This window comes from Mustela putorius, unplaced genomic scaffold, assembly GCF_011764305.1.
Source record: "Mustela putorius furo isolate JIRA1106 unplaced genomic scaffold, ASM1176430v1.1 tig00004033_pilon_pilon_pilon, whole genome shotgun sequence".
NCBI lineage: Eukaryota > Metazoa > Chordata > Mammalia > Carnivora > Mustelidae > Mustela > Mustela putorius.
In genome coordinates, this window is record NW_025422169.1 from 8,242,752 (window position 1) to 8,267,597 (window position 24,846).

Genomic DNA, 24,846 nt, shown 5'->3' on the forward strand with positions numbered 1-24,846 from the left:
ATCCCCCGCGCGCGCCCTCGTCCGCAGGCCCCCGCTTCCCCGGCCCCACCCCCCGCCCCGGCCCCGAGCGCGTCCCCGTCTCCCGGGCGCCCCTGTCCTCCCCCCGGGGCCCTATCCCCACCCCCGCGCGCGCCCCCGCCGTCAGCGCGCACCGGCGGAGCGGCGGGCCGGCGGCCGGGCCGGGGGCGCGCTCGGGGGCCCGGGCGGGGGCGCGGGCGCGAGGCCGCGTGGCGGGGCCGCGCTGAGGAGGCGCCGGGGGAGGAGCGCTCGCTGCGCCGCGCCCGGCCTGCCGCGCTCGGTGCGGGTCCGCTGGGCGCGAGGAGCGGCCAGACCGCGGCCTGCGAACAAAGGGAGGCGGCTGGGGCGGGGGCGCCGCGAGCATGGCGGACCGCGGCCTGGAGGGCATGGCTCTGCCGCTGGAGGTGCGGGCCCGGCTGGCCGAGCTGGAGCTGGAGCTGTCGGAAGGTAACAGGCCCCGCGCCCGGCCGGGCCGCGCTGGCGCGGGGAGGGCCGGGGCCGGGGCCGGGGCCGGGGCCGGGCGGGGGTCCCGGGCGGGCGTCCCGGGCGGAGGAGCGGGGCGGGGTGTGTGTGTGTGGGGGGGGGTCCAGGGCGGGGGTGCGCGCAGCCCTGTTTCCGCCCCGGCTGCCGCGGGCTCGGCCCGGGCCCCCCGCGCTGCGGGCTTGCCGGCGGGTCTCCGCGCTGCGGCGGGGCCTGGGGCGGGGACGGGCGCCTGGGCCGGGGGCTGCCTGGGCCGGGGGCTGCCTGGGCCGCGCTGCGCCGGCCTGGCGGGGAGCTGTGTCCTTGGTGCGCGTCCGTGCGCTCGCCCCGCGGCCGGCGCTGGGGACACGTCCGCGTCGCACGGCCTGAGGTGCCGGCTGGCCTTATTCTAATGCGAAACTTGGCGTTGCACTTGGGGCTGGAGCCCGGCGGTCCGGGCGTCCTGGCCTCGGCACAGGCTGCCCTCCGGGGGAGGATCGCGCTACTATTGTTCTGTGTGTTGTGCCGGGAAGGGTGGGTGACACGGCGGAGCCTCCCCCTCCGGCCAGGTCCGGCGTCTCGCTCTCATCTCTCGGATTGGGGATTTGTGACAGATTTGCTACAGGGATTTCAGGGAGTGTTGTATGCGGTTTCCTATTTGCTCCTAATGGTGGGGTCATGTGCTCAACTGTCATAAGTTTTCCATCGGGTTTTGCTGTCTTAGAAAGGGAGGCACCGAAGTTCCCAAATGGGAGATGTGTAATGTGTATCTGGTGTCCACCCAGCTCACCCTGCAAAGGCCACCACCACCCCGTGCGGCAGGGACAGGCTGGCTGGTTTTGAATTTACATTTGGAGCAGTTCAGCCTGGTGAACTTTTGTGTGTGTGTGTGTGTGTGTGTGTGTGCGCGTGTGTAACGGTTTTGTGAGGGCGGGGAGCCAGAAAGTACATTCATTCGTGCCAGTTTTCATCAGCAGGGAGGAGCTGATGTTGACTTTATGGCGTGGTGTTAACTGCCTTCTCAGCTTGACCGAGACTGGGCATTTTTCTATTTTTCTGTTTCAAATTTGGGGTTCTGCAGGGTATTGTAATGTGCTCCGATGTGAAGCAGCCCCGTGGGAGGAGGCTGTTTCCTGGACTCTGTGTGCTCAGCAGACACTATTCCGGCTGGTGGAAGGCAGTGAAGCTTTCTGGTACCTCGGAGGACCCGAAGGCAGGGGATACGGTGTGCTAGGCAGCTGGGGACGATATTTAGATTTAAACTGCTGGATAGAGTGTGCGCTGTGGGCAGATGGCTGGAAAGGATGGACTGGCCGTTGGAAAATATTTGCCCAAGTTCTGTGATTTTTGTCAGTGTTCAGATGGGGTTCCTCCTCCCTCTGTGGCCGTTGTGGCCCTCGCTGCGCGCTGCATTCTGGTATTCCTGATGGCACCCCGACATCATGCCGTACCCCCACATGCGTTTGCTGTGTCTGTGGGACTCGGACAGTACGTGTCCATACCCCATCTGTGTTAGCAAAGTGGGATGCCATCTGAACTCGACAGGACCGCAGCCCCGTCCCCCGTCGGTCTGGACAACGGCTCCAGATGCTCCTCGAGGCTGGGACAGGGCTGAGGATGGGTGTCCTGGCGCCGTGCTGTATGGGGAGTGGTTGCTGACAAGTGTGAACCTGGGGCACGCGTACCTGTTCGATGACACCAGCCTGTCACCAGCCGTTTCTCTTGGAGGGTAAGGACCGTATCCGACTGCCCAGAGCGCGGCAGCGGACCACGGTGTGCTCCGTCCAGTTCTCCATGAACACCTTCCATCTGCATAGATTTTTAAAAAGGGCTTAATGAGCTTCTTACTGAGTGTCTGGGCAGAGAAAGGGGTATGTGTTTGCATGTGGGAGGTACATTATTGTTTTTCTGTCTGTGCAAACCTTGCTAGACCTGGGCTGAATGCTGAAGAATGAAATGGTCGGAGCGTGGGTGCGTTGGCCTGTCCCCCACCCCCTTGCCCCGCTGCCCCCGCACATCCGCTGTGTCCTCTTTGACTGGCTTTGTCCGTGCTGAGCTGACGGAGCGTTCTTCCAGGTCACTTGGAATTTCGGGTCTTGTAACCACATGGAGCAGTTCCTCCGGCTTAAATTAGACGAACCGCCTTGTTTTCAGTGTCGCTTTGGAGAAGCCCAAGATGGGAAGGGTCAGAGATGTGTCTCTTACATCGTGGAACTTAAAAATCCCCCAGCCTATCCACTCACAAGGTGAAAAGTTAAAACAGCTTTTATTACATTTTATCCTCAGTCATGATTCATGCGGAGTGAATTCTTTAAATTAGCCTTCATCGTTTTATGGCAATATCAGAAACTATTGTGGAAACACGTGGAATTTCCAGGGCTTCGTTCCTGCAGGGGAGGATGGGAACCAGTTGCATCTGAGGCACATAATGAAGGTTGAAAACCAGGTAGACTCTTGTCTCGGAGTTCCTGCCCCGCCTGCCCGCCGTCGGGGGTGTTGTCTGTGGGGCTGGGCTCCCCCACGGGAGCAGTTCGGGTCTGTCCTCTCTGTTGTTACCGACCCCGGTGTTGTATCATGTTAGCGGGGCACGGTGTGGTCAAGGGCTGCAGGTTGACGTCTTGGCTGCAGAGCTCTGATCTTGACTTCCTGCCCTGCTGGTTGCCTCCTTTTTCTTGCCCCGTCTGTGACTTCCCTGTGCTTCTCTCACTGCAGAACAGCCGTGTCAGCAAAGTGTGGGGGCTTTCTGCCGGGACATGTGGCCGGCAGCCCCTCCACGGGCGCTGACAGCCGCCAGTCCACGTGTCTAGCTCTGGTCGGTGGTGTGGGGCCGGGGTTGTGGGTCCGGGGCTCAGGGCCTTGGGGCTGGCTGCCGGAGCCGGTGGAGTGGCCGTGGCTCCGTTCCCATGCCCTTTCTCCTGAAGCATTTCTTCTCCCCTCCCAGACATGACTGCCTTTTGGAAACATGCATTTTCCTTTTTGGCTTTAGGAAGATCCCCAAATAATTTCATTAATGGGTAAATAAACATTTTTCGACTCAAGGAAAGGCTTTAAATAGAAACATCAAGCCGAGTAGAGAAGAAACAGAAAACTTAATTTCAGTTGTTGGCTGAGGTTTAGCAGTGAGTTTCTGGGTTAGGTGGCGGGTAGCTTCGTGGGCTGTGCGTGCACAACCCTAACCCCCTCTTACCCAGGGGTGGCTGAAGTCTTCTTTGGGTAGAACTTAGGGAAACTGCCTAGGGATACTACAGCCTGTGAAAACCATTAGGTAGTTGTACAGGGCAGTGTTTTTACAAAATAGATGCCATATTTTACTTTTTGCATGTCTGCTCGCTTCCTATCTTTTGCTTATGGGGGTTATTCAGTTCATGCTCTGCTTTGCTGGTTAATATACCAAATTACTTCAAGTCGTGTTTCGATCCGTTGCGGAGTCTGGCGGAACACTGTCTCGGTGAGTGAGCGGCTGCTAACCTGACGGACAAGGGGCCATGCACACCAGCAGTTCACAGGCACATTCCTGACACCGAAGAGTGACATTGGAAAGAGAGGGCCAGTTGGAATGTTGGTAGATTTTCAGGGCTGTTGGGCACGAGATAACAGATGCACGTGACTCTGGAATTCGACTCCCGTCCCTGTGTTTGCAGAGGGCGGAGGGCCCGGTTGCTGCAGACCTCGGGGGTCTGCCCAAGCTGACACCTTAGGACCACTTCCAAGGTCAGGAAGACCCAGCCACGTCTCACGCAGCCTAACCCTGTGGATGTTGTCCTTAATGAAAGGACACAGCTGACTCTGGAAAACAGATGTGTGAAGAAAGTGTTTTCTTGCAGATGCTCCTTGGTAATTTATCGTAATTGGAGAGGAGGAGGGGGCGGGGTCAGCAGGTTCAGGGAGAGAGCTGGGGGCCGCCGGGACGCCCTCCGCCTGCTGTCAGACCTCAGGATCGGGGACAGGATTTACGTGGTACGTCAGTCCCAGAGTTGCCCAATAGCAAGAAGTACTGTGAGTGAGATGGGATTCTTGGCACGGTGGACCTAAAATATTGTTTGTTACCTGCGTTTTTAACAAATATTTATAAAATGGCAGCATCGATATGTGTGGGATTTGAAATGTGTGCATGTGGATTACAAGAGTTCTTCCGAGTTAGGAAAATAGTTAAATTTGAATGTTCTTTTCTCAATGAATAAATAAAGGCGTCAAATGATGCTGGGAAGCTGGGCGCCAGGCGAGTAAACACGCTCGTTAAAGGCGCAGATCTGTAAAATTGTAAGATATTTGCAACATGGTAACTAGCTTAGATCTGAGCCTGAGGGGGTCAGAGTGGTAACAATGACTCTATTTTGTGTTTTACTGGGCGGCTGGCTTTATACCCTTGTTGGTGTTTGGACGACGAGCTGTTGGACGTTATGAGTCACTTTCTGCCTTCCTCATCCTAGCCTTTTCCAAACGGGTCGTCTCTTTTTTTAGAACTGGTTTATTTATTTATTTATTTTCAAAGCAGTGATTTATGGGATGAGTCGGAGCATTCTTCTGACTTGTAAAGAGAGTGTATTGGATAATCAGCCTTTTGAATCAGTGTATATACGGATTCACCAGATCAAACCCTCCTCGTATTAGGAACGACCCTGCCCAGTTCCTGCTACAATGGCTCAGGTTCCCGCTGTAGTTGCTTGACTTCGTTCTGTGTGTCGCTGCTCATCGTGGGACGAGGGGGCATTTTACCGGTGGTACTGGGCAAGGCCCCTGCCCGATGGGATGGGTTTCTGGCCACACTGCATCAGGGCGGCACCGTTCTCGCATTCCGGCCTCCCTGTCTCCACACCTGTGCTCTCAAGGTTGCCCACTCGAGCGCTCTTTCTGGTGGCCTGTGTGTGTGTGCGCGCGCGTGTGCCATTCAGGGGTGACCTATTGTTACCGGTGCTCTGTTCTTTTCTGCTAAGAGGAACAAAAACTTGTCATGTCTCAGAAGAAGTAATTGCATCCATTTGTTGGTGATCGTGATAAATAGTGTTCTCAAAGAGGAGACGCTAACTGGGAATCCCAGCTGGTGTGGGGCAGGACTGTCGGAGTCAACGTGCGGAAGGAAACAGTGCTCGTCCTCCCCAACCATGCCTGTCCTCTGCTGCTTTCTTGGGGACCCAGTTGGAATTATTAATTTTATAAGCCTTTGAGACAAATAAAGTGGGAAAATGCTAAGATACTGAGTTGTAAAAATTAAAATTATAGCAAGCAGTTCCTTCCGGGGCAGGAGGGTTTTGCTGTGGAGTTTTGCTCCTGGTTAGTGTCTTGGGTAGTAAAACGGGCTGTCTGTGCTGGGTACTTTACAGACGCCGACAGCTCCTTTCTGAAGGGCTTTGTACAGCGGGCGTTACAAATCAGGGGAAAAAAGACTGAACTATTCAAGATACCGAGACCTGAAGGGATCCTGGGTTATACTGGGTTAGGAATGTTTCTTTTTCTTCCTGGCTGCTGGTTTTACATCATGTGTTTGCTGTTTGGGTTGGAAATCTGTGTCCTAATGAGAAGACTGTGGGCCAGATCCGAACTATTCAGAGAGAGGATTCATCACGTTTTTATTCACAACTACGAACAACTGATTTTTTTCCTTATTGAATTATCTGGTTCGTCAGGTCATTTGATAATTTAATAATAGTGAATAATAATTTAAACATTATGTAAAACTCATGTGACGCACATCAGCTCTTCGTCTGGGCTGCTTTGGATACACCTGGCTCCGGGCTGAGCCTCTGGCTGGGGAGAGGGCGCTCACCGTCGGCCTTCTCTCCCGGCCGCTGGTCCTGTGCGGAGAGAAACTTGATTCCCGAATCACGGAATGGTTCCGCTCGCCTGCTGACCGAGCGGCTCCCAGGTGCAGCTGGCCGTCTGTGACGAGTTCGTAAGCAAAGAAAAGCTGGGGGAGGCGAGAGCCCCACACGCCCCGGAGTCCCCTTAGCGAGCACCCGCCTGTCACCGTGTTTTGACACAGTCACGCTCCTTGACACCATCCCTCAGGAAGAGCACGAGCGTCTGTTTGGAACCCTTGCGTCCCTGTCTGTTCCCCTTTCTTGCCGAGCTGAGGGTCACACTGCAGACCCTCAGGGAAGGTGTCGGGCACATTTAAGGGCAGTTGCAAAGTCTGCTATTGCCAGAGGGAAGGAAGACGTGGAATATTTTCGTTGGCCAAATGCTTTGGAAAGGACAGGGTCACTCAGCAGCCGTCAGTTTGAGGGAACAGGATTTTAGCACGGTGGGAACTTAAAGCTCCAAGTTCCCTTTATCCCTTGCGGACGACCTTCTGTGCTTCCTGGATCTCTTTGGATGTTTTCCTAAATCCTGTTTGTGGGGATCTGTGGGAGGATCTCGAGGTTTCTCTGGACTGGACACAGAAGTCTGTCCATCGAGGTGACCGCTTCCTGACCTCCGTGCGTCCGGAGCGTTTGCGGGTCCTGCTGGCTCCCCCGCTCACAGCTCGGTTGTAGGTGAGCGAGCGAGTCTCCCGGCCTCCGTTCCCTGAGCGGTCGGGGGAGCCTCCAACCCTCCCTGCACGGTGGTGCTGAGGGTCAGCGACGCCCGCTCCGTGGATCCCCCGCCCCCTCTTCTGTCCCGCGTGTGTCCCCAGACGGAGCTCCTGTGCTTGTGACCCGGCCCTCCCCACCGCGGAGTCACTCAGTCCGAGAAGCTGGCCCACGTGGGCTCGGGCGCAGGTGCACCTGCGAAGTGCATCGTGTGGGCTGTCGTCCTGCCGCGTCCGGGACCGGGTCGGACTCTGGCCGGGGTTATTCCCAGAGCTTCCCGGGGAGCTGCGGGACCTGCCCCCCGAGGCTCCGAATCCCACCGGCTTGGACTCGGGGGCATTTGCGTTCCTCAGTGTCCGTGGATGGGGCCACGGGGCCGCACATAGCTGCCTTCAGCCCGTGCCGGAGACGCGTGGCACGGGGGCGGACCAGGTGGGCTCCTGGGAGCCGGGCGCGACAGAGAGGGCAGGCCGCGGGCAGCGTGCCGAGCCTGCCTTGCTGTGGCGAGGCCCTGTGCCCTGCCGGCCGAGCACCCCAGGCCGTAGCTCTCCGAGGACATCGGGGCGCCCTGAGCTCCATCCAGCCTGCACAGAGGCCCGTCACGCGGGGGAGTGCCACTTCACTTGGCGATTGTGAGTGGGACCTTTTCCTCGCTGACTTCCGTAGCTTCTTTTGCTTTTTATTTTCATTATTTTATTATTTTTAAAGATTTATTTATCTTCAAGAGGGAGCGAGGGAGCGCACCTGAGCAGGGGCGGGAGGGGCAGAGGGAGAGAAGCCCAGCGGACCCCGTGCCGAGTGCAGGCCGATGGGGGCCCAGAGAGTGAGACCCCAGCCAAGACTGAGAATCGGGGGCTGAGCCGTCTGGACCAGCGGGCGCCCCATGTACGCTTCTGATAAAACAAAAACTAGCGGTAGGGCGTCAAAGCCCTCCTGCCCCCTCAAACCCGTGCCCTGTGGACTTCATGGTTTTGCAGAAGTTATGTTCCCTACCTGTTTGAAGGTCACATGCGGCAGGAAGCTGGAGCAGGACGTCATGCTAGATTCTTAAGTGGCACTAACAGGCTCTTTTGTTCTTACTGGTTTTGGCAAATATAATGGATGCTTAAAAGCTGTTGAGATTTAGGGGTATAAAAACGTCTTTAAGGAGCCATTTAGGCAAGGGCATGATTGGATTAAATCTGTCATTAAAACATACACATTCAAGCCCTGGAAGATGGTCCATCCACTTTCCAGGACTGAGCCTTTGCCACTAGTGCATGTTGTCCTGTCCCTCCATGGCCCAGCCACCGTCCTCGGGCTGTCTCACGTCAGAACCTCTGTGAAAATCAGACTTGCTGTGTGGGTGGGTTGGTGTTTCATTTTGCTTTCAGCACAAGTGAGTCGAGGCTTGCTATGATGGCGACCGTCCCCGTGGACCCCAGCAGGACTCGGGCCGCCGGAGGACTAGCGATCGGGGTCCTCGTGCCGTTGATAGCGGCAGCCAGACCTTGAGATACTTCTCAGTTAGCCGGACAGAAATGAATAGGATACGGAAGTCGAATTTGCCCTTCTTTCTTCCCCTGTAGATGGGATGAATTATTATTTTGTTGCCGTACTACTAACGGATGTATAATGACTCTTGGTAATGTAGAATTTTTTTTCCCTTTTATTAGGAAGATCTGGCCCTGGACACAGGCAGGAAGTCGCTTTAATTTCGTTTCCTTGATGACTTGTTTAGTGCTTGGCACACGTACGATTCTGGATGGAATCTGCCCTTGATGAAAGTGTGTAAGACAGAGGGGCCTCCGGAAGCGTCGGAGTCCATTCTGTCTCCTGTGAAGGGCGGAGGGCAAGGCACTGGGGAGGGACTCTGCACGGAGAGCGGCCCGGGTGGGTGTCTTCCTTGGCTGGTAGGCAGGGGACCGGCCTCCTCGAGGGGAATGTGCACCAGAGCCGGGAAGCTCACTAGGCTGGCGGCCTCGGTGGGGTCGGTTTTGGTGACCGTGCTGTGTTCTTGAAGGGCAGTGTGAGGCGAGGAGCAGTGTTTGCGACGCAGCATTCCTGGACACTAAGATACAGAGTAAACCTCATAATTGCTCCCTTGTTGTTTTCACGTTGATCTTTTTAAATCTTTTTAAAATACTTTCTCAGGAAACGCCATCTTCTTTGAATAGATGAGAGACTGGGTTTCATATGGTTGGAAATTCCTACCGTCGCGAGAACCTCGGTTTCCTGACCGTGTTCGACACCCGAGGCTGGGCGGCTGGCTTTCTGTGAACCATGCCCAGGGACCCAGCCTCTCATCCCGGCTCCTTCTGAGACCGGGACTGGGAGCTTGGTGGTGGCCGGGGGCGCTCTTGGGGGTGGGGGTGGGGGCGGACAGCGAGTCCCAGGAAGACGCTCCCATGCCCTTGGACTCTGTTGTAATGGTGCTGAGGTTCTCTGAGCCGCTGCCTCGGAAACCACACTGCCAGTGGGATTTGTGATCTGGGGACGGAGGCGCGGCGTCCACTACACAACCCTTCCCATTTTCTGTGTGTTTGAAACTCCTTTCTCAAGGAAGATAAATGGGAAATGGGGCCCCTGTGGGCTGACTTTTCGGTATAGCACCCTTTAGAATCAGGAAGCTGGGTCATATGGTTTTATCAGAAATCCTAATCATTTTGGTCAAGAGACAATGCTGTTAATTCTTGCTTGTGTTTCTGGGAAGAAAATTCTAAATGAGTTTCCAGGAATAGCTTCTTCAGCATGTCTACAAGGGAAGAGTGACCTCTCAGAGCTCCCCTATCGCTTACGAGGGTGAGGGTGGCTGTGTTTAAGCCGTCAGCCGTCACTTAGGAGACAATCAATTTTTAGTTTTATGCAGAGTGCTTTTACTCCAAGCGAAGTGCCCGTTCCGATCTCCAGTCCTCGCAGGGACGAGCCTGGCTTCTCTCTGTCCCTTGGGAGCTGGAGTCTTGTCAGTAGGACTGGACAGTGCAGAATGTGGACTTTTACATCAGATGTTGCAAATCGACCCCTTTGTTTGTTTATGCGACCGTCTCTCCCTCCGTGACAGAGACCTCCTCTCCACCCGTCTCCCGAAGTGGGGGGCGCGTCTGTAGTATTTTAGCCGCCGCTCCCACCTGCCCAGTGTGTGCAAGTGCTGCGTCTGTGCCTCCTGTGTATTACTTCTCCGGGACTGGCAGCCCAAGTGAAGGGACCTGTGTCTCCTGAGAAGGGAACCCCGCCCCGAGAGCTCGGCCAGGGCTCTGTGCCTGTGCGCGAGGTCCGCGTAGCCGGCTTCGTCCCAGGAGGCCTAGCGGACGGCGCCCTGACCCCTGCTTCTCTCTTTGCTGCTTCCCACCTCGAGGCCTGCCCTCACCCCGTGCATCCGTCCAGTGCAAAGTAGGAAGGAGAAGTGGTACAAAGATGCGGGGTTTCATGGTGAATGTGATTTTTTAAAAAACCTATTTACTGGCATACACCCTAAATGTTTTTTCCAGCTAACGTAATGATGATGAGCTACTACCGGTTCAGAGTTCTGCGAAGGGTATTTTAGGAATCTGGTCCCCACCATCCTTTATTTTCATAACTAGAATCTGCTTAGTAAAGTCGTCAGGAGGCGGCTTTCTTTTGTTATCCTATTTTCAGTTTCAGCCCCTCGAGAGGAAGCTATTTAGTGGTCACTCATCATCGTGAAGAGGGTCTAGCGATTGCGGGAACTTGTCAGGGCAGATCGTTTTTTTTAGTCGGAGTGCGGTTAACATGCAGTGTTTCAGGTGTCCAGCGCAGGTTGTGTACATGGCGTACATCATGAAATGCTCCCCGCGATCCGTGCAGCCCCCACCTGTCGTCCTGCTTCGGTCACCAGGGTTATCCCAGTGTCACTGACGATGCTGTCTGCGGCTCGTCTCCTCCTGCGGACTTGTTTTCTGACCACGAGTGTGTGCCTGTGAGCCCTTCGCCGGTGTCGCCTCCCCACGTCCCTCCCCTCTGACAACAACCGGTTTGTTCTTGGTTTCTGTTTTGTTCGTCTGTGTTTGTAGCTTCCACACACAAGTCTTCCAGCTTCCTTCACGGCGTGTGAAGTCTCGATCCAGGTAGACGTGGGCAGGAATAGCTATTTAAAACAGGGACTTCGTGAGACACTCGGCCCTCCTGGGGTATTGTCTCGTCGCGTAGCCCCTCTGCCTGCGCTCTCCCCTCTTCCCCGGCTAGGCTGTTCACCGTGGAATTGTGGATCCGCGCATCCAGGATGGCCCTGGGCCGTGCACGCGCCGGCGGGTCGGCCTTGCCTAGAGCACTGTTTGCGGACGGGTCACCCCCACGTCCTCAGTTAGAAAGTGTGTAGCCCTCCTTAATGAAGAGACATTTGCCAGTATCAGGGAACCTCCGAAGACTTTGTTTGTTGAGTAAACCCCAGAGCAAAGATGGTTTTACGGGTTGACTGTGGACTTGTCTGGGGAGTCCCGGGACCAGCTGAAGCGGAGATCAAGGAGGTGCGCCCTGCCTTCGGCTCTGTGCCAGTTTATGACCGCTTCCGTTCCGCAGGCGGCGAGAGCCGCTCCGTCTCGCCAGGGCCGTGGCCGTCGGAATTAAAGGAAACGACCATTTTCCAGTGTGCATTTCTCGAATCTGAAGCTGCCCCTACCCCGTAGAGCAGCCCCGTTTGAAGAACGGTAGGAGCTGACTCTGCGTGGATTATAGTAATTTGGTGATTCCGGCTGAGTCATTATACTGCATGGCAAATTGATTTTTCTCTTTCCATTTATCTTCGTGGTGGAGTGCCTCCAGGAGCTCACCCGCAGGCACGGACGGACGTGCGATGCTGTTCCGCTAACTTGGACTAACCGGGTCTCTGCGAGATGGCCAGAGGCCTGTATGTCATTTCCGCGACGACTTCGTTCTCAATCCTAAACTCTCCTGATGCCCCTCTTCCTCCCGTGCTCATGCCTTCCTCTTCCTCCTGCCTCTGTCTTCTCTTTGCAACCCGTGGCCCTTAGATGCGGGGCGTGTGTTGGGTGGGGGTGGGGTCCTGACTGCCCGAATCCTTCCTCACCTTTGCAAAGCACTTCTTTGGAGCAAGACGCCCGTGAACAGGCTTCCCAGGGCTTTAAGGACCACTGGTGTTGTTGGTAGTTTGGAAAATTGTAACCCTTTTTCCTTGGGCTTTTTCGGCTGATGTCTCTCTGCCGCATCAGTGACTCCCCACGCCAGCCACGTGTCCTTTGGCTCTGGGGGTCTGTTGCAGCGCGGGCTGTGAGCAGAACCATCAACTCTTTCTACAAAGAAGAACTCCCCGATACTGTCGCCGGGCCGGGGGCGGGTGCCTGTCTCCAGGGATCCCAGGATCGGCCTCTCGCTGCCTACAAAGTCTGAAGGCAGACAGAGGAGTGGTGGTGAAATGAGAAACGAATGTGTTTCCTTAAGGCCACTACCGAGAAGACGTCCACGTGCGCATAAGGAAACGTGGAGCAGAGGCGGCTGAGTACGTGCAGGTGGGCACGAAGCGTGAACAGATCACGGACTGGGTCTGTCGCGGGTGGGGGCTTGCCGGCCGCTGACAGTCCTTACTGCTAGGGGTGTGGTCTGGGTTTCCATCGGGGTTCCCGGCAGAACCCAGCTGGCGAGTCTGAGGTCGGACGGAGGCCGCTCCTGCCCCATCCGAACCCTTCCGCGGCACCGGGGCCGGCTGTCGTCTGTTCCCGGGAGTGACCCTGAGGGTCCGGGCCTTTGTTGGGAGCGGCTCGGGCTGAAGCACGTCAGAGATATGAAACTGGTCACCGCGGCTCACGGGGTGGAGGCTGGACATGCTTTGATCTCATGTTGGCCGGGATGTCGGAGGACCTTTTTGAGACGAGCCGCAGGCTTTCGTCAGGCCTCGTAGAATGTCTGTCGTTCCTGCGGGAGGTGTGTGCCTGTTGTCAGGGGGCAAATACGTTCATGACGGAAGTGCTTTCTGAAGAAGATAGGGGTTTGCCAGGGGGAGGCTTCTCGGAGGCTGAGCAACCTGCCGTGTGCCGGTGGGAAGCGGGGCCCCGTCCTACTGGATTCCAGAGTTCGGTAGGGGCGGGGCGGGGGGAGGCTGCTTCTGCCCTCTGAGTGCTTGGGAACAGTCCTCCTTTTATCCAGCGTGCAGACAATACTGAGACGTGGGGGGAGGGGTGACAGCCGTTCCAGTGACGCAGGAGATGGAAGTAAGCCTCTCGTCAGAGCGGACAGTGCAGTGGGGCCCGCCGCCACCGCCAGGGCAGGATTACTGGACAGAAGCTCAGAGGCCGGAGGGTCTGGGCCACGGGGCTGGTGTCCTGGGTGTGGCCCCTGCCCCGGGCTGCCAGCCGCGTGGACTCGTGTGTCCTGCTCCAGCGGCCTCCTCCTGCTCCCTTGCCCCTCAGGCCGAGGCACTGGGCTTCTCGGGCTGGGGGTTCTGGGCCCTGAGCGTGATGAGATGGTCAGTTCTGGGCCTTCCCGTCATTGGGGCCAAGTGAGGGACTGGGAGCACTGCTCTGCCCTGCTCTCTGTGCAGGTCTAGCGGGTGGACGGACGGACGGACGGACGGCTGCACGTGTGCTCTTCAACACTGACCCCTGAGCAGAGACTCACGCCTGCAAAGGCTGCGTCCCCAGAGACGACCTTGGCTCACCCTCCTACTGTCTGCGCAGGTGTTGGAAGTGGAGGCGCAGGCACTGGGGACGGGGCTCCTTCCGGTCCACTCCCCAGCTGCTTCCCTCTGAGGGCTGGGCTCGGCGGGGGGAGCCACGAGCAGCAGAGCTGCCGGGGCCTGTGGTTTCTAGCCGGGTCCTGCGTGGATTGTGTGTGCTGAGTTGTGTGTGCGGGGGGCCGTCTGTGCGGGCCATCCCCCGCCCGCTGCCACGGTTCCTGCCAGCGCTGGGGTCTCCCCACTGGGGCCCCATGGGGTTGGGGCGATATAGGCACCAGGAGACTCCCACGACCTCGCTGCCCCTGCCAGGAGCTCTGGCCTGCAGCTGTCCTCATGGGGGCCGTCGTACCCCGGGGTGGGGGCCAGGTGTCCGTGCGGCTTCTCTCCCCGCCCACCTGCACCAGCATCCCAGGTGATCCCTGGTAAGCAGAAGCTGCCAAGCCGGTTCAGTGCAGGCAGGTGGTGTGTCTGACCTCAGGGGCTGTCCCTGTGGCCGGTCCGTCCCCTCGCGCCTGCTTTCTCACTGTGGCCCGGAGCACAGCAGGGGCTCGGAGACTGCAGAAGCCGGGTCTGGGCTGTGAACGAGAGCCTTCCTGCCTTCTGCGATCAGAGGCGGTCCTGGCTCGTCTCCCGGTAGGACGTGCGTGCGTACGCGGTCGGTGTCACTCTTTCTCTGTCAGGAGGGGAGTCCCCCGGGCGTTGCTGCTGGCGTCTGGCATGGAGAGTCCGCAGGCTTCTCGCAGCTCACAGCGGTCGGGGGCCGTGGCTGCAGCGTCCCCTGTGCGTGCTGGTTTGTAGGGTCCGTGCTGGCCCCGGCGGGTGAGGCGTCGCACTGAGTAACGGGACGCGGATATATTACTCAGAATTCTGCGGAACAGAAAAGGGCAGTGAGTGGCGTCCACCTCTCATTTCCGGGTCTGCGAGGATGGTTAAGGCCTCTCTTCAGCCCCGGCCCTCCGTCCCGCCGCCCCGACCCGCCCTCTGTCCCGCCGCCCCGACCCGCCATCCGTCCCGCCCGGGCTCTCCAAGGCTCCCTTGGCCTCTCTACCTAGAGGGCTGTGGTCTGCGTCTGCGTCTGGGACCGTCCAGCTCGCCTGCTGGAGGCCTTTGCTGGCCCTGCTGGGCTCTCTGGCTGTCTAAACGCTGGTGTATTTATTGGCTGAGACTAGTACACATGGGACGTGTGGGTCCCAGTGCAAAGACCAGTTACCTGCTTCCCAGCCCCACACCTGGAACTCTGGTAATCAGACACCATTCCCGGTGGGGAGTTTCCCAACTGCTCGACACTATGTGTGTGATAATCCCAGCTTTGTAAACCACCTGTAAGCTGTTCCTGGGGGTCCTGGGGGAGAGAAGAGGAGTGACGAGGGCATTTTCCCTGTCCTCTTGGCACACATCCTTATGTACTTTTAGCGAGAGTACTTCTGTATTCCAGTAGAATGAAAATGACGATTTATGGCATCAAATCCGTTGAAGCCGCCCTGAAAGTGCTGGTGGTATGAAGCACAGCAGTACGTGGTCCTTACAAACCAATTAGAACTTTTATTCACATGGAAGCCGACTTCCTGGTAGCCCTCCCGTCCTGGGGGAGGGGAGCGGCCGCCTGGGCCCGTGCGCACGGCTGGGGGGTCTCTGCTCTCGTTACTGGCCCCTGGAAGCGAGGTGGCTCTGACCCTGTGCCTCGACAGAGCGTGCTCACCTGGCCCTGAGCACTGTCCAGGCCAGGCCACTGGTCCAGGGGATGCTCCTGCAGCTGGAGACAGCTCCGGTCCTTGACCCTGAAACTGAGCACGGCTGGGGGCCAGCACCTGGGCCACCGCTCACCCCCCAAGCTCTGCTTTCCCACCTGTGTGCTCTCGTCTGCCGTGCAGGAGCCTGGCCGCGTGGGGCAGTCACCCAGGAAACTCATTCCCCATCATTCAGCCTGGCCTTCGGAGCCCCAAGGCTGGGGTTGGGGTGTGGGTGCCCAGAGGACCCAGGGCCGCCGGCCAGCCTTTGGGAGCCGGTGGCTTTGCTCTTCAGTGGAGCATTGTCATCTGAGTCTGCAGGGAAGCGTTTCCGTGCAGAGAAGTGGGAGGTGGGTGACCGGCTTTGTCCCGTCAGCCCCGTGGGCTTGGGCGCTCTCCGCCCCACCCCGGGGAAGGTCACGGTGTCCTCGGCTGTCTTTGCAGTTTTCCCAGTAGCTCTAAGGGGAAGACTGTTGGTAGAAGGCAGTTTGAAGAGAACGGAAATTCAGACTTCGGAGAGGTGAAATTCTCTTACTGTGAATAAGCGCCCGCCCACCCCCCGCGGAGGAGAAAGGCCATGGGTGCCGCTCGGGGCTGTCCCAGCCGCGTGTTGTGCGCTCAGTGGGGCTGCCCTCGCCGGGCTCCGCGTGGGCCTCCGTCACGGACCGTGGTCGCTCCCTGGGGCAGCGCTAGCGGGAAGACGTGGGTCCCCTGCGGAGCGTCTGCGGGGTCTTCCCGGGGACCGTTTCCCTGGCAGGTTCTCCTCGGGGCGAGGTGGGGGGTGTCCTGCCTTAGACGCCACAGCGGGTTTTCGTCTCTGTCTCCACGCTTCAGCCTGTTCCTGTCATTGATTGTGATTGTGGGGAGCCGTGGGAGCCCCTTGCGTGGGGACGGGGTCCTCGCTGGAAGAACCCAGCCCTGTGGCTCCCAGGAGGCCGTGTTCCCCGTGAGCTGGTGGGCAGGAGCCAGGCCCAGTCAACCTCTGCCTCGTCCCCGGTGCTTCCATGAGTGGATCGCGCAAGGGCTTTGTTAGAGAAAACCCCGGATCGACTCCCAAGCTCTGTGTGTGCTTGTTTGCAGGAGCCGACTTAGACCCTACTTACGCAGTTTATTTAGTGTTTGAGTGGATGCTTCACATTTCCCCAACTACATGATATCAGTCCCGGACCTGTCTGATGAAAACCCCTTTCAGTTGGGTATTATTTATCCCTTTCTTCTTTTGGTGAAAAAGGTAACCTTTAGCTGTGGAATGGGTCAATGAAATGTCACAAGTGTGTAACCTGAAAACACCGTAGAAATACATTCGTATACTTTTTCATGCAGAGAACAAAGGAACAATAAAGACCAAGAGGACCCGCTGGTACAAAGTATTAGGTTTCCTCAATTCTAGAAGATTTTGTTTTGAAGGTCTGTTTCCGACAAGGTTCATCTTCTCCAGCCCAGAGTGGGGAGAAGGTGCTGGACTGATGGTCTGGGAACTTGCCAGTCCTAACTCAACAGACATTTTCTATTTATTTATTCATTCATTCATTCGACACAGAGATCACACGTCGGCACAGAGGCAGGCAGAGGCAGAGGGAGAAGCAGGCTCCCCGCCGAGCAGAGAGCCCGATGTGGGACTCGATCCCCAGACCCCGGGCCAGGATCATGACCTGAGCAGAAGGCGAATGCTTCATGTACGGGGCCACCCAGGCGCCCCTATTTGGTGTAGTTTAAAATGCTTAATACATTAAAATTGTAAAATCCCACAAATATTTTAGAATGTCAATATTTAATTTTAAATGTAATCTGAAGAATGAGATATAGATTAATAACTCATTTGTAATCTTAACATTCTAACCTTTTATTTTATTTTTTATAATTTTTTATTTTTTTATTAACATATAATGTATTATTGGCCCCAGGGGTACAGGTCTGTGAATCACCAGGTTTACACACGTAACCTTTTATTTTAAAATAGATTTTATTTCTTCCTGGTGTTTTAAAGTGGATTAATCCAAAGGCACCACAGTGGTAAAACAATGTTCATACTGACTAGTTGGTAGCATAGTTTCGAGTGTATCATTTTATTGGATGATCCATTAACCACAGGAAAACAGTAGGCTTAGAAATTAAAAACAAACAAAAAAACCAGGGCTCAAGGTTAAATGTCTTGTGCAGGTCTCGTGGGTGTAAACGTAGCACAGGACCCGCCTCTAGGGGCAGGCTGGGTAATCGTGGGCTGGAACTCAAAGAATTTTGGTGAATCTCCCCAAACCATTTTCTTCTCCCACCTGGGGAGAAAAATAAAATCGCTGGGTCATTGTATTCTGTCTCATAAAGGCTTGTCTGCAAGGCATCATACTTTGCAAAAAAGACAGAAGTTTACATATTAGGATCGACTGATCAACTATGTTGAAAACACAAAAACTGGATCCTTTGTGTTTGGATAGAAATCCGTATCCGGTGTAAGGGCTGAAGTACTTTCTCCTGCTCTGTAGCTTGCCTTTTCCGTCCGTGATGGTTTCCTTTGCTGTGCAGAAGCTCTTTATTTGACCGAGTACCAGTTGTTTAGTTTCGCTTTTGTCGCCTTTGGTATCAGTGTCTGATCCAAGAAACCACTGCCAGAGCCAATGTCAAGGATCCTTTCCCTGGTTTCGCCCGTACAGCAAAAAGCATGTAAGCCAATTAAAAACTGGGCAAAGGACCCAAGTAGACATTTTTTCAGAGAAGACCCACAAGAGGCCAACGGGTACGTTGGAAAGATGCCGCACGTCCGTCGTCGTCAGGGAAATGCAGGTCAGCACGGCGGCGTGCTCGGCTCAGACCCGTTGGAAGTGCTCTTCTCAACAAGGGCTGGCAAGGCTGGGGAGGGAAAGGAGCTTCGTGCACGGCTGGGGGGATGTGAAGTGGTTTGGTGCCCCACACGGGGAGGGGAGCCAGGCGTCCTGTCCGCGCACAGCTCTCCCTCTCTCCGGACCTGTGACCGTGCCCGGGTTTGTCCCGCAGACCCGACGGCCCTTCTGACGCCTGGGGTCCCAAGGGTCTGGTGGCCCTGCCAGCCTCCCTGGCTGACTGCCACTCTGTCTGCGGGCTGGCGGGCACGCTGACCTTCTGCGGCCCCGGATCCGGGGCTCTGGGGGTTTCTGCTATGTTCCCTGGAGAAAATTCAAGGGACGGGAATTCTGCGGTCCTTTTACACACTCTCCGACCGACCCCAAACACTTTGTACTCTGGGGCTGCCTTCCTCTTCCTTGTGGTCTTCGTTCGGAGTGGAGTGTGAATGACCTCGACGCTGTGCCCGTTGGTCTTTGTGCTTCTAAACCCTTCTAGTCTGTTGAGCCTCCATCCCAGGCTGCCCTGTCGGTCATGGTTCAGTGCCTGTCCTGGACCACCTGCAGACACACCCCTGTTCACGGAGGCAGGATGTGGAGTTACCGCAGAGACTCCGCCCCTGCTTCGTGCAGGGGAAGGCTGCCCCGAAGACCCAGACCCCGTGCGTCTTGGGGAGGGCCACTCGTTTCATGTCTGCCCTCGTGGGGCCAGGATCCTGTGAAGGCTTTCCTGCACGGTGGGAGCCGGCCTGACGTTCGGTTAACGGAGGAGGGCTGACCTAGGAATCGTGCAGATGGTTCGTAGAAGCCCTACCGCGAAGCAGGGGCACAGCTTCCTCGCCGTACACCATGCCTGTAGCCAGGACCAGCCATCTCGCGGACAGTTTAGAGCCTCGGGTTTAGGTAATCTCTCCTCACGTTTGCTGTGTTTTTCCCTTACCTGATTTGAAGGCACATTTTTTAAAAATTAAAAACATAAAAAATTTGCCAATATCTGGTCTTTGCCAGGTGTTCTGCTTTCCTGTGGGATCAGTTTCTCTTTACGAGTTGTGTTGTATTGGTTGCACTTGTGTAACCGGTACGTAGTCGTACAGACAAACCCGCTCCTCCGTCAGGGTGCAGCTCCGCTGGGGAGCCCAGGGCGTGGGAGGTGAGCCTGCTGCGGGGAGGGGTGGCACCTGACTCCCGGGGGGCTGCCCGGCGGGGCTCTTGGTGCCCATGGTCCTGGGTTCTTGGTCCACAGCCGCTCCCCGTTTGTGGCAAGGTCAGAAGTTATCCGGAGAGTCTTCTGCTTTTTTAAGAATGCACATTCACCTACGTTTAAAGGTATGATGCTTTCCACAGGGTCCTTGTAGGGGGAATGGGGGTCCCTCTCTCCCCAGTCACGCCGACCCTGTGGAGTGATAAACCGTGTAGTAACATAACTGACGTCAGAACACAGGCGTCCTCGACTCTCGAGGGCTTGGAGGTGTTCCAGAGCTGACCCAGGCTGTGCTTCGGGTGACCGGGGAGAAGCTCAGGGCTCCCGTGCAGCGTCCGCAGGGGTGCTGATGAAGGCCCGGGCCGGCCGGGGATGCGAACGAGCTGAGGAGCCTTCACGACGGATCGGGGAAGGGAGGGCGGAGGCGGAGCCGTGCTGGTTATGAAGACGTTGCTGGTGTTTGTGGGGGAGAGTGAGTCGGGGAGACAGAGGATGAGGTCATTTTGGACATGACCTTGAGATGCTTCTGGGCGCCACGTGAGCGGAGAGTTTGAAAACCGGACCGGAGCTTGGAGAACCCGCAGGGACGGCGTGGGCTTGGGGGCCGCCTGCGCAGCCGGTGGTTGAGCTCCGGAGCGCAGGACGGCCGAGGTGGAGGCTCCGGGCCGGAGCGGGCTGTCTCAAGGCCCCGGTGAGGGTGGAGGTCGTGGGTTTGCAGTCCTTCTAAGCCCAGAGAGAGGTTTTCTAGAAGGGAATTCGAAATGTGTCCTGAGAACCAGGAGGGCAAGCACTTGGCTCTGGGAGCCGGTCCTGTCTGACCCCAGTGGTTGCGGTCAGGCTGGGGGAGACCACCTTTGCACGACCGGCAGGTCCCTTGGGAAGGCGCGGGGAGGGGGGGGGGGATGAGGCTGTAGGGGGCGGGGCCGAGCAGGTGAGCCAGGAGAGGGGACGCTCACGTGTGCTGGAGGGGAACCGTGAACGTGGGGCCACTGACGGTTGTGGTCTGTCCCTGGCTGCTCTTCTGGGTTCACGGTGCGAACCTTGCCAGGGCAAGGGCGTGCAGGAGCGGCCCCAAGCCGGGCTGTGCCCCGCGCTCTGACGGTGGCTATGGGGGCCGCTCCCGGGAAGCAGGTCTCCGCGCGGGTTGCGGGGCAGCCTCTGCCGTCCTGACCCCTGCCGCGTCAGTCAGGTCGCGTGCAGCCGGCGGGTCCCTGCCTTCCATGTGGAGGGGCTCCAGCGGCTGAGAACCGTGGTCTGAGTTTGGAACGGGTCCTGCCTGCATCAGTCCCGCTTCTCCCCCGCGTGAATGGATGGGGCGTCACCCGTGGGGCCAAGCCCGCGGCGTCCGGCGGGAACCCAGCGGCCCTCGACCTCGCCCGTCTTCGTCCGGGCGTTTGTGGGTGCCTCTCCAGAACCAGCAAGCCCGAGGGAGCGGCCGGGGTGACCGCGTTCACCTCTGCCACGCGCTCCGTGCTCCGAGTGGAGAGTGGGAGGCGGGAGACGGGGCAGCGGACACGGGAACCCTTGGAGGACGAGGGCTGCCCTGGGCCGGGATGGCTGGGGAAGGGGAGAATTTTCTCGGTGCAGATGGGAGGGCCTCATGGAGAAGAGAGTCTTGGAATTTTTGCCAAATTATTACCAAATTATTTCATTATAGTGACTGTGATCATCACTGTTATAGGGGGTGAGTGTAGTTGAAGAAAAAAGAGGTTTTGAAGAGCTTCAAATTCTAATTCCGGGGTTTTGCCTGAAATGCCACTTTTATTTTTGGTTAGACTTTGTGTGTGTTTGCGCTTATGCTACAGTGTTCCAAATGCTGTATTTTGGGATATGTTAGCTGTGGAGAAGTTTAAAATTAGATTCCTAGAAATCAGGTTATGGGAGCTCTTGGCCACGCGGTGCAGGTCGCATTCGGAGCACCTGGACGAAGTCTGGCGGCGGCTGGCGGCGGCCCGGAGGGCGCGGGAGGAGGGCGGCGGGCCGCGCTCGTGGGCTCCCGGGAGGCTCCCGGAGCCGCAGGGGCGCGCTCAGAGCTCCGGGCCCTGCCGCCAGGTGCGTCTCTTCCCGCGCTCCGCGGGCGCTGGACGGCGCCGCCCTCTGTGCGTTCCACGCGGAGCGCCCGGGCCCTCGGAGCCCCTCTGCGGGCGGGAGAAGGAGCGGGGTGCCCGGCGCCCTGCCGCAGGCCTCCCCACGAGAACATTCCCTGGCGGGGCTCCCCGGGCAGCGCGCTCCTGTCCTCTGTGCCGGGTCTGCTTTCCCGCGGGGCGTCGGCCGGGCGCCCGGTGTGCGGGGTGGAGCGGGGGGCAGGCCGCAGGGAGCCGGCGGACTGACGGAAGAGCCGAGGGAGCGGGTCGCAGCGGGCAGCCGTGCCGAGTAAGTGGCCCGCACGGCCCGCACGGCCTGCCCGGCCCGCACCGCACCGCTGTCGTCGCCGCGGTGACGGGGACAGGAGCCCCTCAGTCCCGTCCGAACTCCGGCTCGGCAGGCGCGTCTTGCTCCCCGGGGCTGCTCGGCCGCGGCTGGACGCCGGTTCGCGGCCCGACGGCAGGTGCCGGCAGCCTCGCTCCCCCGGCGCGGGCTGAGCGGACGCGGCGCCGCGTTTCCAGAAGGTACGTTGCGGGGAGCGCGCCGCTCGCTGCGGAGTCCGACGCCGGAGCCCCGAGCGCGTGTGGCTGTGCGCGTCGCGGGTGCCTGTGTGCGCTGCGCTGCGCGCGCGGGCGGCTGTGCGGGTCTCTCGGCCGTCGCGGGGACTGCCCCGGATCCCGCACTTCTGATTCCCGGCGCCCACCCGCCTCCCCTCAGGCAAGCGCCCGTTTGAGTTTTGTAGGAACTTGGTTTTGTGTTTAAGATCACGGACCCGAGTGAAATACTGCGGTGTTTGCGGTTCTCCGACCTGCCTCGGCGGGTGCCCCAGGTCCGTCCGCGGCCGCACGGACGGCGGGAGCGGGTTCGGGCTGCGCAGTGCTCCGCCGGGCGCTCCCCGCGCCTTCACCCGCCGTCTGTCCGCGCCCGCGGGCTGTCCGGCCGCCGCCTGTCGTGGACGCCGCGGCTGTAACCAGCGGGGGCCTATCTTCTCAGTTAGCGTTTTCCTTCTCGTTGTGTTGACCGGAGCATTGGTCACCTCTGTTCTAGCTTTGCGAGGACCCTCCGCGCTGTCCTGCAGAGCGGCCGCACCGGCCCGCCGCCCCCGCGGTGCACAGCCTCCCCGCCTGGCCGCACCTGCTGTTTCTCCTGTTGCTTTTCCCGTTCTGACATTTTAGTCATTCTGAGGTCATATCTCATTGGCTTTTAATTTGCATTTCCAGGGCGCCCGGGTGGCTCAGTGGGTGAAGCCTCTGCCTTCGGCTCAGGTCATGATCTCAGGGTCCTGGGATCGAGTCCCGAGTCCCGCATCGGGCTCTCTGCTCGCTGGGGAGCCTGCTTCCTCCTCTCCCACTCCTCCAGCTTGTGATCTCTCTCTCTGTTAAATAAATAAATAAAATCTTAAAAAGAAATGGCCTTTCCATGACGGTGAGTGATGTGGAGCATCTTTGCATGGGTTTGTTGGCCATCTGGATGTTGTCTTTGGAGAAATACCTATTCAGGTCCTTCACCCTTTTTTTTTTTTAAATATAGCTTTAACCACTTTTTTTTTTTTTTAAATATGTTATTCATTTATTTGATAGTGATCACAAGCAGGCAGAGAGAGAGAGGAGGAAGCAGGCTTTCTGAGGAGCAGAGAGCCGGATGTGGGGCTTGATCCCAGGACCCTGGGATCATGACCTGAGCCGAAGGCAGAAGCTTTAACCACTGAGCCACCCAGGCACCCCCTTCACCCATCTTTTAATCAGACTGGTTTTTGTGTGTGTTGATTCATAGGGGTTGTTCAGCCCTTATCAGATACGTCATTTGCAAATATCTTCTCCCATTCCCTAGGTTGCCTTGTTGTTTTGTTGGTTGTTTCCTTGGCTGTGCAAAGCTTTTTATTCTGATGTACTCCCAGGAGTTTATTTTTGCTTTTGTTTCTCTACTCTGAGAAAACCTGTCCAGAAAAACGCTGCAAAGGCCAGTGTCCGAGAGATTGTGGCTTATGTTTTCTTTCTGCAGTTTTAGGCTTTCGAGTCTCACATGTAGGTCTTTAACCCATTTTGAGTTTATTTTTGTTTCTGGTATAATAAAGTGGTCCAGCTTCATTCTTTGGCATGTGACTGTCCGGTTTCCAGCACTTCTAGAAGAGGCTCTCTTTTCCCTGGTGCACATTCTTGCTCCTTTGTCACAGATCAATCGCCTGTAGACGCCTGGGTCTGTTTCTGGGCTCTCTGTGCTGTTCCGCTGATCGAGGTGTCCGTTTCTGTGCCAGGACCATGCTGTTCTCATGACTCTAGCTTTGTGGCATAGCTGGAAGTCCGGATGGCGATGCTCCAGCATCCAGTGATTCCGTCTAGACTCTAGCTCTGTGGAGGAGGCTGCTGGGAGCTTGATGGGGATGGGTTCAGTGTGTGCAGGGCTTTGGGTGGTACGGACGTTTCCGTACTGTTTGTTCTTCTGATCCGTGAGCGTGGAATGTCCTTCCGCGGTGCTGTCTTCCCCTTCTCCCGTCAGTGCTGGGTGGTTTTCAGAGTGCAGGTCTCGCCTCTTTGGTTTGATTCATTTTGAGGTGTCTTCCTGTTTTCGGTGCAGCAGTTTCTCTCTCTTCCTTTATTTTTTGTGTCTAGAAATACATAACCTTCGGTATGTTACCTTTGTTATCCTGCAACTTTACCAAATTTGTTTATCGGTTCTGGTAGTTTTTTGGTGGGGTTTATAGTTTTCTACATACAGTATCGTGTCATCTGCCGGTAGTGGAAGTTTGACGTCTCTGCGGATCTGGGTGCCTGTTACTTCTTCTGTGTGAGCGACACGGCCGGCGCCTCGGGCCCAGGCCAGGTGGCGGTGGTGAGAGTGGACGTCCCTGCCTTGCTCCTGACCGCGGGGGTGAAGCTCTGTTTTCCCCACTAAGTGATGCTGACTCTGGGTTCTTCATGTCTGCGTTTTACGTTGAGGTCTGTTTCCTCTGTCCCTACTTCGTGGAGAGTTTTTCCAGTGAATGGATGTTGTACTTTGTCGAATGCCTCCTCTGCACCCACTGCAGTGATCATGTGGCTTTCATCTTCGTTAACGTGGTGTAACGCGTGGACGGTGAGTGTTGAATTCGCCCTTGCCTCCCTGGGTTAAGCCCTGCTTGATCATGGAGAGTGATTGTTTTTAATGTGTTGTTGAATTTAGTCTGCTAGTGTTTTGTTGAGGATTTTTGCATTTGTGTTCAACAAGGATATTGGCCGATATTTCTCTTTTTGTGTGTGCATTTATTTGGTTTCAGTATTAGGATAATGTTGGCCTCATACAATAAATTTGAAAGTTTTCCTTTCTATTTTTTGGAGTAGCTTGTGCAGAGTCGTTGTTCACTCTTACTGCATTGTTTGGTAGACATCTGTGAAGCCATCTGGTTCTGGACTTTTGTTTGTTGGGAGTTTTT

General features: G+C 57.0%; 1 protein-coding gene across 5 annotated transcripts in view; it reads left to right on the top strand.

Annotated features, from left to right (window-relative positions):
* The first annotated feature begins 217 nt into the window (after positions 1-217).
* DIP2C (disco interacting protein 2 homolog C) overlaps positions 218-24,846 on the top strand; it is a 345,440-nt gene continuing 320,811 nt past the window's right edge. For 3 of the 5 annotated variants that reach the window (XM_045072331.1, XM_045072332.1, XM_045072335.1), the window contains exon 1: positions 219-465. In XM_045072331.1, coding sequence (XP_044928266.1) covers positions 381-465 — 85 coding nt within the window. In that variant the 5' untranslated portion in view covers positions 219-380. Of the gene's footprint in view, positions 466-24,846 lie in introns of all 5 variants that reach the window. The other 2 variants (XM_045072334.1, XM_045072333.1) reach the window with 2 other exon arrangements.